This window comes from Pelophylax lessonae (genome assembly GCF_965119305.1).
Source record: "Pelophylax lessonae genome assembly, chromosome: 1".
Classification (NCBI taxonomy): Eukaryota; Metazoa; Chordata; class Amphibia; order Anura; family Ranidae; genus Pelophylax; species Pelophylax lessonae.
In genome coordinates, this window is record NC_138768.1 from 785,263,664 (window position 1) to 785,276,289 (window position 12,626).

A 12,626-nucleotide genomic window follows, 5' to 3' on the forward strand; every position below is an offset into this window, starting at 1 on the left:
AAAAATGCAGATAATAACATGTGTGCAAAAGAAAAACATTACAAAATTGCTCTAAAGGGTAACTGGTTACTGTAATATATATATAATTCCTATATCTCTATTGAGGAATTTCCCTTCATATCCTGTGAGGACAAGAAGTGATGGAAAATCTCTCCAATGGGGCCACAGACAAAAATAAAATTTGACCTGGTCCCCACTCTATCCAAACCTATAAAAACAATTAGCTGGAGTTACGTGACACATTTTCATTTGCAGTCAGAGGTTAATCTATTAGATCATATTTGCTGTAGTTTGGTCAGGACAAGTTTTATGGCCATATGTAAAATGATCGTTCTGTGTCATTACCAATTCTTCCACATTTCCTTTTCCACAAACGTAATAGCTGACATATGATAATTAGATGATTTATAAATGATAATAACTAGTATGTTAGAACATACGTGTTTGTACAAGCAGGTGGTTTTAGTGTTTTCCGGTTGCCTAAAACTCTGACAAGCATACAGTATCTACCATCAGTATAGAAGAAAGAACACTCCAGGAAAAGGAGTATTTACACTAGCTATCATTCGATTGCATAATTACTTAGTACACAGTGGAATCTGTAGGTTTGTTTGCAGGCGCAGTGTAAATATAGACTGTTTTCATTAACAACGGTTGTATGGCTTGTGATGACCACGCAACAGGATCTGCCTAAGGGAGACATTTCAGCACTTCCTTGCTGGACAGCGGGACTGAACATACAGACATCCAAAGCCGCCTAGACATGAGACACGTCCTTTTTTAATTCTACTGTGTTTGCACTGTATGCACCAATGATATAATGCGATTTTGCGACTTGATTTAGTACAACTGACAGCATTGTATAGTGTGCTGTTACAGCTTGTTAACCACTTGAGCTCTGAAAGGTTTTACCCCCTTCATGACCAGACCGTTTTGTTGCTATTCAGCGCTGGAATACTGTACATAAACAATATTTTTATCATTTTTTTTAACACAAAATAGAGCTTTCTTTTGGTGGTATTCGATCGCCTCTGTGTTTTTTATTTTTTGCGAAATAAACAGAGAAAAACCGATAATTTTGGAATAAAAACTATATTTTCTACTTTCTGTTATAAAACATCCAATGTGATCAAATGTTGTCATAAATGTAGGCCAAAATGTATTCTACTACATGTCTTTGATTAAAAAACAAAAAAAACAAACAATAAGCGTATATTGATTGGTTTGTGTGAAAGCTATAGTATCTACAAACTATGGTATAGATATTGGAAAAATTATCAATTCTGATGTACTTACAGCCTCATTTCTTAAAGTCCTAAACTGACCAAAGAACAAATTCTGAGTCTAAGGCATTTAGTAAGAGGCATGGTGAGCTTTTTGAAAATGAAGAAGTTTAATAAAATGTATTCTTTTTCAAAATTTATTTTTACATCAATATTATAATGTTTGATAGCGCTGCCTCTAAATCAAGGTAAAAATAATAACTAGAAAGTGACAAAAAATAACTAAATAGGTAAGTGTTTCATATATATAAAGTGCAAATAAAATACATAAACAAACATATAAAGCAAAAAAGGCCAATGCAATCAATAATAAAGCTTCTTATAGCATAGGTCATAGGCAACAAACAGCCTCCAATAGTGCAGTACCTCGGTTATTAAGCTCAACACACCGCACAGAACTCGCTTCATAAAATGCACCCACATTTATTAGGTAAGCAAGAAGCATATAATAAAATCCAGCTTCTCACATGATCCAATGAAATCTCCCACCGCCAGGCTGAACCACCAACGCACGTTGCTTCATCAGGAGTGCTGTCACCAGATTTTTACATACTGTCACCAGTGCAGTACAGCATTATCAAATGACTAATGTGGTGGTGATCAAGGATACTAATTGGTGACAGCATGTTAAAAAGAAAAAAATATATATTTCTCTTACATCCTCTGACAGTCGCATCCGATCCATATAAGCCTTCACTATTGGGTAATGGCGCCCTCTGCAGGAGTAAGCTAGGCAGATAGAAATGTTAATACAAAACTTTTCTATACTTAGACACACCTCTGAGGGGCCGTCCCCAGCCATTATCCCTACTGAGGGGCCGTCCCCAGCCATTATCCCTAATCCAGTCACAACTGGTCCTCAGTTTTATGCTGCCTAGCGTAGGAGTAGGCTAGCTTTTCTAGCCAGGACCTAGTGTCTCGGTTTTTTTTTCAGTTTTTTTCTGACAATATGTATTTTTCTTCTGAAAATAGGTTTTTATTTCTCTCACTATCAATATTTAGTCAGGGAGTTTTTCCTGGAGGACTACAAGTGTCTGCAGAGCTGGGCCTCGCACTGGGTAATATAGATCCTTATGGAGTCCCAGCCTGCCAACAAGCATCGCAGGTTACTGGTGCGCTCAGACCTTGCAACGACAGTGCCCCTCGGAATGGGGACGAGCCTGCGGAGCTGCGTCTTCGCTGAGGGTGTCTCAACCCGGAATGCCCGTGTGTTGCCAAAGTCCCTCCTTGGCTGACGGCACCCCTACTTAGGGTGGGAGGTCTCCCGTATCAGAGTGGTGCCCGCTTCCCTGGACTGGTGAGTACTGATACCCCCTTCTCCCTGGGGACTTTTGGGGGGTTTGTGGGCCCACTCTTAGGGGATTGCAGGGCTGGTGGTCTTTGTGGGATCCCCCGTCTGGCTGGCTTGGTGTTATTTCCCTCCCTCCCTGGCCCTGCTGAGGGCGCTGTGTGAGGTACTTGTGGTACCTGGAGGGTTTTGGGAGGGGCTCCATAGCAGTGTGGGGTCTCCCTAGGGTCCCCTGTGGTGGTCAGACTGCGTGTGTACGCTTAGTTTTGGCACCATTTTAGCGCGACTGCCATTTTAGGTGAGGGCAAGTCACTGGGCTCTGTGTGTGGGCAGCAGCCATGTTATGTATACTGCCTTGCTGCCGATCGGGTGCCATTTTAGGTAAGGGCACATGCCTAGCAAGGGCAAGCGGCCATCTTGCCGGTGCCTTTTTACATTAGGTACCATTTTATTGTGGCTGCTGGGCTAGGCCTCGAAGGGCGGGAGGTCACTTCCTCTCTTTCCTTCCATTTTACCTCAGAGCAGTCTGTGACAGTTTATGAAACGGTGGGAGGATTTTTACTAATGCATTTTTCTGAAGGAGCTCTTTGAAACAATGCAGTCTGCGGTGGGGTTCCGCAGGAACCGCCGATTTAAAGGGCCAGCGTCCCATTTATTTTATCTTGGCTTTCTGGACTCCCAGACCAAAAATTCCCCCGCAGACCTGGTGGGGGCTTCGGGTATTCCTGAAGCCTCTTCCCTGGTCTCTGTTTTCTGCTGCTCTTGCATTTTTTTTGCATCCATGGTGGATATGCGGAGTGCACTTTTAAAAAAAAATGTTTTAAACAATTAACGACCTATGCCCTCCCAGTCCTCGGACTCTGAGCCTGAATGGTTGCCACGGACGATGTCCCTCCTGTGGGGTCCATGTCCTCCGCTTATGAGGAGGAGGGGGTGGAAGAATCTTCCTCCTCGGTAGCGTGGGGACGCGCTGCCATAAGCTAATAAGCTATCCTCATTAGCGCCATTACAGAAACTCTCCATCTTGATGATGAGTCCTCTCAGTCAAGTACAAGGGCTGCTTTCGGGTTCCGAAGTGCCCGGACATCGGGTCAGCATTCCCTGCCCTGTGAATTTTCACAAACTTGTGCATGACCGAGGATGTCGCATTACACATATGCTGGTGGTGCCTGAGCGTCTTTTCCCACCGCTATCCCTTTTTAGGAGGCCGTGATCAGACATTGGACGGTATCCCCTTACATGGACCACACTGTCTCTGGGCTGACTAAGTCCACCCTGATGCCACTTCACAGATCTGGCTGATAGGCGCGTTGAGGCGCTTTCCTGTTTACACCTGTGTTTGCCTCGGCGCTGGCCTCTCAGGCTCTCACGGCATGGGCCAAGGTGCCTCGGTGCACCCTGGTGGCGGAGTCGACCTATCCGACTGCCCTTGACTTGGTGGTTTGGGTTACCCGAACGGGGATTTACCTGTGTGACGCAGCCTTGGACGAGGCTCCATTGGTCGCTCGGTTGTCTGCAGTTAGCGTCGTGATTCGCCGCCTTTTTTGGCACACAAGCTGGTCAGCTGACCACGCTTCCAGACAGACGGTGTCTAATGTTCCTTGTTGGTGAGTTGTCCTTTTGGGAACACTGAGTTGATTACGGGGCTTACGGGGGTCAGAGTACTCGGTTGCCCCAGTCGCTAGGGGTAGGTCCCCCCGCTCTGTTGTTTGCAGAGACATACTTTTTTCTGTCTCTTCCTTGGGGTGTTTTTTCGTTACCTTTTCAGTGGGTTGCGTCTTCCCACCCCTCACATCTGCACTGCTTTTGGACGTCCCAATAGTGAAGGCTTATATGGATCGGTGGCGACTGCCAGAGGACGTAAGAGAAAATAGAATTTTTGTAAGAACTTACCGTAAAATTATTTTCTCTGAGTCCTCTGACAGTCGTCGCCCCCGCCCCTCTGGTTATTTGGATCTGGGGGTTATTGCCTTCCGGTACTGCTTGCTACAAACTGAGGACCAGTTGTGACTGGATCAGGGGTAATGGCTGGGGACGGCCCCCTAGAGGTGTGTCTAAGTAGAGAAAAGTTTTGTATTAACATTTTTATCTGCCTAGCTTACTCCTGCAGAGGGCGCCATTACCCAATAGTGAAGGCTTATATGGATCGGCGGCGACTGTCAATTTTATAGCAAGTTCTTACAAAAATTGTATTTTTTTTTTCAATTTTGTCTTCCTTTTTCTTTCTTTTTTTTTTTTTTTTACAATTTTTTAGATTTTTTTACATCCTGTCATTCGAGTAGTTCAGTGTCACCATAGCAACACTACTACCCTGGAGGAATATATGTATATTTTTTTATTTTATTTATTTTGTTGTTACATTGAAGATCATTGTAATAGCAGGAATTTCAACTGTCATGAATGGGTTAACCATTCATGACAGCTGTGATCACTAGTGATCAGCTAATCACATGGTACAGGGTGCAGGGATTGCGATAGCTGTGGGCCAATCACAGCATAGCATAGCATAGCAATCACATTATCATCGGGCTCTGAGTACCAGGATCCGCAGTCTGGGGACCCGAAGAACCAGCTCAGGTGAGGATCCCTGGACAGATAAGTGTCCTTTTATTAAAAGTCAGCAGCTACAGTATTTGTAGCTGCTGACTTTTAATTTTTTCAAACAGACTGAAGAACCTCTTTAACCACTAAAGGACTGCCGGCCGCAGTTTTACTGCGGCAGGCACCCCCTCCTGCGTGAACCGACGTAGGACTACGGCGGTCCCGCGCCTGCTGCTAGGGGATGCTCCCCACTGAGAGAGAAGGACAGGCAGCTGTTGTAAACAGAGTGCCTGTGATCCTTCTATATAGGAACACAGGTCTCTACAGTATGATCATTTCAAAAGACCATCTCATACCCCCCCCCCACAGTTAGAAACACTCCCCTAGGCTTACATTTAACCCCTTGATCATCCACTGTGTTAACCCCCTCCCTGCCAATGTCATTATTACAGTAGCAGTGCATATTTTTAGCACTGATTACTGTAGTAATGTCACTGGTCCCCCCAAAAGTGTCAAAAATTTGGTCATTTATTTTTTGGGGAATGTTATATAGCAGAATGTAAAAAATTTAGGTTTTTTTTTTTTTTTTTTCAGAATTGTCGCTCTTTTTTTGTTTATAGCGCAAAAAATAAAAAATCGCAGAGGTGATCAAATACAACCAAAAGAAAGCTCTATTTGTGGGAAAAAAAGGACATCCATTTTATTTACTTTATTTATTTAAGAACTTCTACTTAAAAGGGTTCTAAAACCCTGAGAGTCCTTTGTGACTTTGATAGGGACTTTAGACTCTAAGCTTCACAACAGCTATGTAAAATGTTGAACAATATGTACTGTAAATTTAAAAATAAATACTAGCTTTATGGTAGATTTAATGCTGTGGAACAAGACTTAATATAATTAAGGTTTAAAAATACAGTTTCCATTCAGGGGTACAGAAATATAGCAATTCTTGGTCAGTTGGGATTATACTGCCACCTACAGCAGGACCTCCTGAAGGCAGCATGATAACCCAATGATCCAGATAACATAGTCCTGTGTTCCTCAAAGGACATCAAGAAAAAGATTTTACGGTAATTATGAAGTCTTTTTTTACTCCTGGCGTTGTTCTCATCATGTGGGACATATAGACAACAATTAAATGTCTATTTTAAATTCCATCAGGTGTAAACAGGCCCACAGGGCAATGTTCAAATACTTCTCATATGATGCAAAGTATTCTCTAAAGGCTACAAGCATACCAAAGCAAGAAAAGATATGGTATTTTATAAATTTTTTTAGTACACTGCCCTGCTCATGCAGTATTAAAGTGAATCTGCCATGAAAAGTGAGGTGTGAGACTAATAGTATATGCCTAAATGTAAAGTATATTATGTTCTGTACTAAATATCTTATTAATATGGTAGCATTGATTTTAAAACTATATTTTAATGGGTTTTTCACATTTTACATGCTTGGTTTTCTATATAAATACTACTGTAATATATATGGGGATTTAATTGTCCGACACTAGAGGGAGCTATGATTTGACTAATATCTCGGCTTTCCTGCTCAATGCAGCTGTAACCCAAAAATAAATAAAATGGTTTGTTTAAGTGCCGGGTCACACTTGTGTGATGCGGGAAGGCTGCGAATTCGCAGCCTGTTCCCGCATCGCAAATGCACATCTGGCAGTTCACACTGCCATATGCGATACGCAGGGGGTGTCAATGAAATGTTAATGACACCCCCAGTTTGATCGCATATCGCAGTGCCACTGTGCGATCCGATCCTGATGCGGCTGAAAAAAAGGGTCATGTGCAACTTTTGTGCGGGTGCAGTGCGAATTTAGCCATACAAAGTGTATGGCTGAATTCGCACTGCACATCCGATCGCATGTAATGAAGGAGCAGTTCGCTCCGATATTACATGCGATCCCCGCACACGCTATAGTGTGAACCGGCACTAAAGCGTGATTTATAGTATAGTACTCCTGCAATGTAATTTGTCACATTGTATGTTGTAAAATACCTGGTTGATCCTGCCTGTTCCTGTGTCCCCCCTATGTATACTGACCACGGAAATCAGGGCTGCTGTTCCATGATTCCGTTGTCAGTTTACATGCCTCCGTCATCCTGCTGTGTGGTCAGTCTCTCCCTCCCTGCCTGTCAGTTCAGTGGTCTGTGTTGTGAGAGACAATCTACTCCCCGCCCCTCCCCTTCTGTCACTATTCCACTGTGGCTGTACAGAAATGCATATAATCCACTTTTATCCCCAGCTGTAGGAAGATATTAAGTACAGTATGTCAGTTTTTTAAAATTATAATTCTAAATACCTTCTTGCATAGCACAGGTGTGGGGTCACATGACGTCCTTCCACTGGCTGTCATACATCAGATGGGAATCTCAGTCCTTCCCGCTGCTCTCCTTAGAGTTAGAAAGGAGAGCAGAGGGAGGTCACATGAGCACACAGCGAGGTTGTGCAAGAAAGTATTTAAGATTATCATTTGAAAAACTGACATACTGTATTTTATATCATCCTAAAACAGAGGGGATGCAAGTAATTTATTTATGTGACTTTACAACCACTTCAACTGGTTCCCATCCGACCTATGGCAAAATGACGGGTGGGCGGTCCTTTTATCAATCTAGGTAGATGTCATATGACATCCTCCCGGATGGCGCCTTGCACGCTGCCACTGGACGGCACTGTGGCACGATCTGTCATTGGCTGATCAGTCTACTGGCCGTTACCGTGTGATCACTGTGACCAATCACAACAGATCACATGACAAATGTAAACAATGGATTGCTTCCTTTCATGCCATCCATAGTGTACAGTTGTGTTGCTAGCTCTGATTGGTCACATTGATCACATGGTACAGACAGGGCTAATCACAGCCCATCTGTACCACATGATAAGCTGTGACCAATCACAGCTAATCACAACAAAACTCACTAAATGAATCAGAACTCCAATCCACTAATATCTAATCACATCACTTTAAATAAAGCTATTTTATAAGTAGTTTTAGCAGCAGTATTTGCATTCTGAGTGCTAGGCCTGCATTGGCAGGTTAATAGAAATTGGCCAGCAGTTCACTGAGGCTTTGCTTGTTTTTATTAAACTCTCAGATACAGCTGTGTAAAATTTCACCAGTGGCAGGACAGTTGTAATCAGCAAGAACAGGAATAAATGCACAGATGCAACATAAAACAAAAATTAACACATATATTCGAAATTCCTCCTTTTATGTACTATGCTGGCTTCAGGGTTTGCAAAGCTGAAGTGAGACATTTGTTCTACTATAATTCAGAAAAACTTTCCAACAGGAGCCTTGCATATTCATATAGTTTCATGTTTATATTCAGATGCAATAAACAAGTGTATTTTTTAGATATATAGGTATCGTAAATAAGCATTTATTATTTAACATAGGAGAGACTGCAAAAGTTTGCAAAAACTTTATTACTTTTTCTGTTTAACAATATCAAATTGTTTCATTCACAAAAAAAAGTTAGGAGGAAGAAGTCTTTGCACTGTCTGCCATCTAGTGGATGGATTGGATATTGAACATTTGAATTCATATACAGTACACTGGCGTATGTTATAAAAATCCAGCCAAATATTTTTTTTTTTTTAATGTTTTAGTTCAGGGGTGTCCAACCTTTGACCTTCCTGGGTGACACTGGAAGAAGGGGATTTGTCTTGGTCCTCACATAAAATACACTAACAATAAGGATAGCTGATGAGTAGTAAAAAATGTGGGCAGATCACAAGTTAATGATCACGGCTATAGATAAGGTACCTGAGTAATAAAACTTTTTTTTTTATTATTATTATAAAAGTAAAAGAGGGCAACCTAAAACTAGTGCAATTTTTGACTATTTTTTTGACAGACCAATGCTTCAATATCTGGTTGGATGGATGTAATAGCAATTCTCAATGAATTCTCAAGGTGCACAACAGACATTTTGGGTAAAATTTTGCCCTTCGTGATCTTCATCGTTGAAAAATTTGTTCACATATATATATATATATAGGTGCTGCCAAAAACTGATGATATATATAAGGCTTGATTGTGAAGGGTGGGATATTTTTCTTTGGGAAGATAAACATTATAAAAGTTTAGTAACAGACATTATCACATTTTTCTTCGGCCACATTTGTTCGCTAAGTGTAAACACATTTTTACAAAAAAATCCAAAAATAGAATCAATATTTTTAAGTAAGTTTATGATTTTCTGTTGCACCACATTCATAGCCATCTTGGATAGCAGGTTGGGCACTCCTGCTTTAGATAAAGTGAAGAAGAGTTAAAACCTTTGTCAGGTGTTTACTTCTGTATGTGGAGATTTTGTGGAAATTTTCCCTTACTTCCTGCCACTGTAATACAACTGGGACAGGGAAGCACGGATATAGCGATATAGCACAATTTAAAAAAAACATTAAAAGAAGAAATAACCATTACTGACTAAATTGAAAAAGTGTCATATGTGTCCTCAGTGGAAAGATTTGAAGTCACTTCCTGTCCTGACTTGTAAATGCAAATCTGTCAGCGCTCCTTGTGCAGGAACCGCCAGTGGCGAAGACGATGGAAACAAAGCTGTAGCTCAGGGGTGGCTGAAGTGAGTGGCCTGGGTAGGAGGTTTCTGGGGTAGATTATGTCAGAAGCCTAGGGAGGGTGGGTAAGGGTACGTTCTCACATGCAACAGTCCTTACCGCCCCTCCGAAAAGCGATTTGCAGTGGGTCGCCTTTCTAAGGAGGTTTGATAGGTGACGAGGAGGCATTATGTCGCTTCCTCGCTACCTGTTTTAACCCTAAAAAGGCTGAACCACTGCACTTTAACCACATGCATTGCACACAGTTGCAGGGAAGGTGCAGCTTAGCCCCTTACACTTAAATGAGTTGTGTTCAGTGACAGTACTGCCCACCAAATGGGAAACGCAGTATATTTTTTGGTGCAGCATGTGCACAACCTCAAGCAGCTGCATGCTCCTCTTTAGGTGGGCCTTCGGGGGGTTGTTAAAACTCCAACTTAGCTGCCTGCTTTTTCTGCCCTCAGCCACCGGTGTGAATGAGCCCTTAGTGTAAATATCATTAAGGGCCCATTTATACCAGGTGTGTTGAGTTGCACTGATCAGCAATAACCAACACAGGCTCAGGCACAAGGGCACATAGTAAACCGTGATGTATTGAGTACAAATGTACAATGTTGGCATGTTTATATGGTGAATACAGTTGACTGAAAGGCCCAAAAAAGTTTTAAAAAAGTAAACAGTATAATGCATTGTGTACACTGCCCTTCACAATGCACACCAGCTTGAAATGCGTTATATGGAGCATAAAGGCTTGTTTATACCTGCTGTGCTCTGTGGAGAGTAATCCACATTTGGGTTTCTTTTCAGATAGTGAGGAGGCATTGTATTGCTTTCTCATGTCCTGTTTTAACCCCTAAGTTCTGGACAACTGTGTGCATTGTGTGCAATTGCAGGGTGGTTGCGGCAGGGGGTATAATTCCTGCTGTGGCTGTGAAGCCTCTGCATCAAAAGGGGGAGCACCCCCCCAATCGCAGATGTAATTAGGCTCTAACGTGTGCGGGCTGCTGTGAATAAGTCTTAAAATCATACTTGTGTTTTAAATCCTGACAGAGGTTGTAACCTTTCTCCATTCTATATAAAACTATAACATGTTGTAGCACGAGATTGGCTTCAAAAATATGCACTCCTCCACACGCAATCTTCTCATTATGTCATGTTTTGTATCCTGTAACAAATATGTCAGATATTGTATATGGCTCCCACTGCTGGCAGACTAAGGAATGTCTTGTATAATGATTTATTTTAATGAATACTGCATTGGTTGCAGACATTATGGTTGGGGTTCTCCACACACTGCAGAGCTGTTATCGGCCTGTTGGGAAAGTTAAAAAACAATGTTAGATGTTACATATAATTACATAGTTAGTCTGGTTGAAAAAAGACACCAAAGTTCATCTATTCGAAACAATAAAAAGGAAACAAAATCATACAATCCCTTATAGACAATCCTATACCCACAGTTGATCAAGGGAAAGGAAAAAAAAACAGCAAAGCATGATCAAATTTGCTGCAGCAAGGGAAAAAATTCCTTCCTGATCCCCCGCGAGGCAATCGGATATCCCTTGGATCAACTTTACCTATAAATATTAGTATCCTATTATTTTATGTACACCTAGGAAATAATCCAGGCCTTTTTTAAAACAATCTACTGAGCTGGACCGAACCATCTCTTGAGGGAGTCTATTGCACATTTTCACAGCTCTTAGGCCCCTTTCACACTTGTGCGACATAAAAGTTGTGCGATTTTTCAGTGATTTTGCCCCAATTTTGACTGTAGTTGAAGCACTGCCTCTGTATTCTTAAGGTCTAAGGACCTCAAATGCATCAAAGTCAGACCAAAGTAGTGCAGGGACTAATCTTAATGTCATTGCGACTTGAAGTTGCACAGATATGAACGGTCTTTATTGGAAATCATGGAGTACGACTTGTCATGTGACTTTGCAGTCCCAAGTCGCAGGACAAGTCACACAAGTATGAAAGGGGCCTTACTGTGAAGAAACCTTTCCGTATTTGGGGATTAAATCTCTTTTCCTTCAGACGTAAAGAGTGCCCCTTGTCCTCTGTGATGACCTTGAATTGAATAACTCAACACCAAGTTCACTATATGTACTACTTATGTATTTGTACATGTTGATAATATCCATCCTTAATCTCTTCTCAGGTGAGAATAAATTCAGTTCCTCAAATCTTTCCTCATAGCTGAGCTCCTCCATGCCTCTTATCAGTTTGATTACTCTTCTCTACACTTTCTCCAGTTCCCCGATATCCTTTTTAAGAACTGGTGCCCAAAACTGAACTGCATATTCCAAATGAGGTTTTACTAATGATTTGTACAGGGACAAAATTATATTTTTTCTCTCTGCAGTTCATACTTCTCTTAATACAAGAAAGGATTTTGCTTGCTTTGGAACTGCTGCTTGGCATTGCATGCCATTATTAGGCTTATGTTTTACAACAGGGATCTCCAAACTATGGCCCTCCAGTTCTTCAGGAACTACAATTCCCATCATGTCTAGTCACGTTTGTGAATGTCAGAGTTTAACAAAGCATAATGTGACGTGTAGTTCCGCAACAGCTGGAGGGCCTTAGTTTGAAGATCCCTGTTTTACAAGAACACCCAGATCTGTCTCCATCACTGATTCCCCCAGTTGTACTCCACCTAGTATGTATGATGCATGTGCGCGCCCCAGACCCTGTGCATGAAATCACATACAGGTACGTGATTCCGAGCAGGAGGGCCACCCTGCCACAGTATATCTGCGTGGGGCAGTCCACAAGTGGTTAAAACCCCTGAAAAGCAGTACAGGGGGGCGGAGAAGCAGCAGTGTTTGTGCCAATCTGGTTCTGCTGTGGTGCAGTCATTACAATACTGGGTGCTTACTGACGTTATGAGAAAACATAGTGATGACCTTATCAGTTTGGTGATTCTCTATTAC

At 41.9% G+C, this 12,626-nt stretch overlaps 1 protein-coding gene across 1 annotated transcript in view; it reads right to left on the reverse strand.

Annotated features, from left to right (window-relative positions):
* Positions 1–10,842: 10,842 nt before the first annotated feature.
* The window catches only part of LOC309561412 (ADP-ribosyl cyclase/cyclic ADP-ribose hydrolase 1-like), a 43,336-nt gene continuing 41,552 nt past the window's right edge, over positions 10,843–12,626 (reverse strand). Inside the window, exon 8 of the mRNA XM_082265308.1 lies at positions 10,843–11,002. Coding sequence (XP_082121434.1) covers positions 10,933–11,002 — 70 coding nt within the window. The 3' untranslated portion in view covers positions 10,843–10,932. The remainder of the gene's footprint in view (positions 11,003–12,626) is intronic.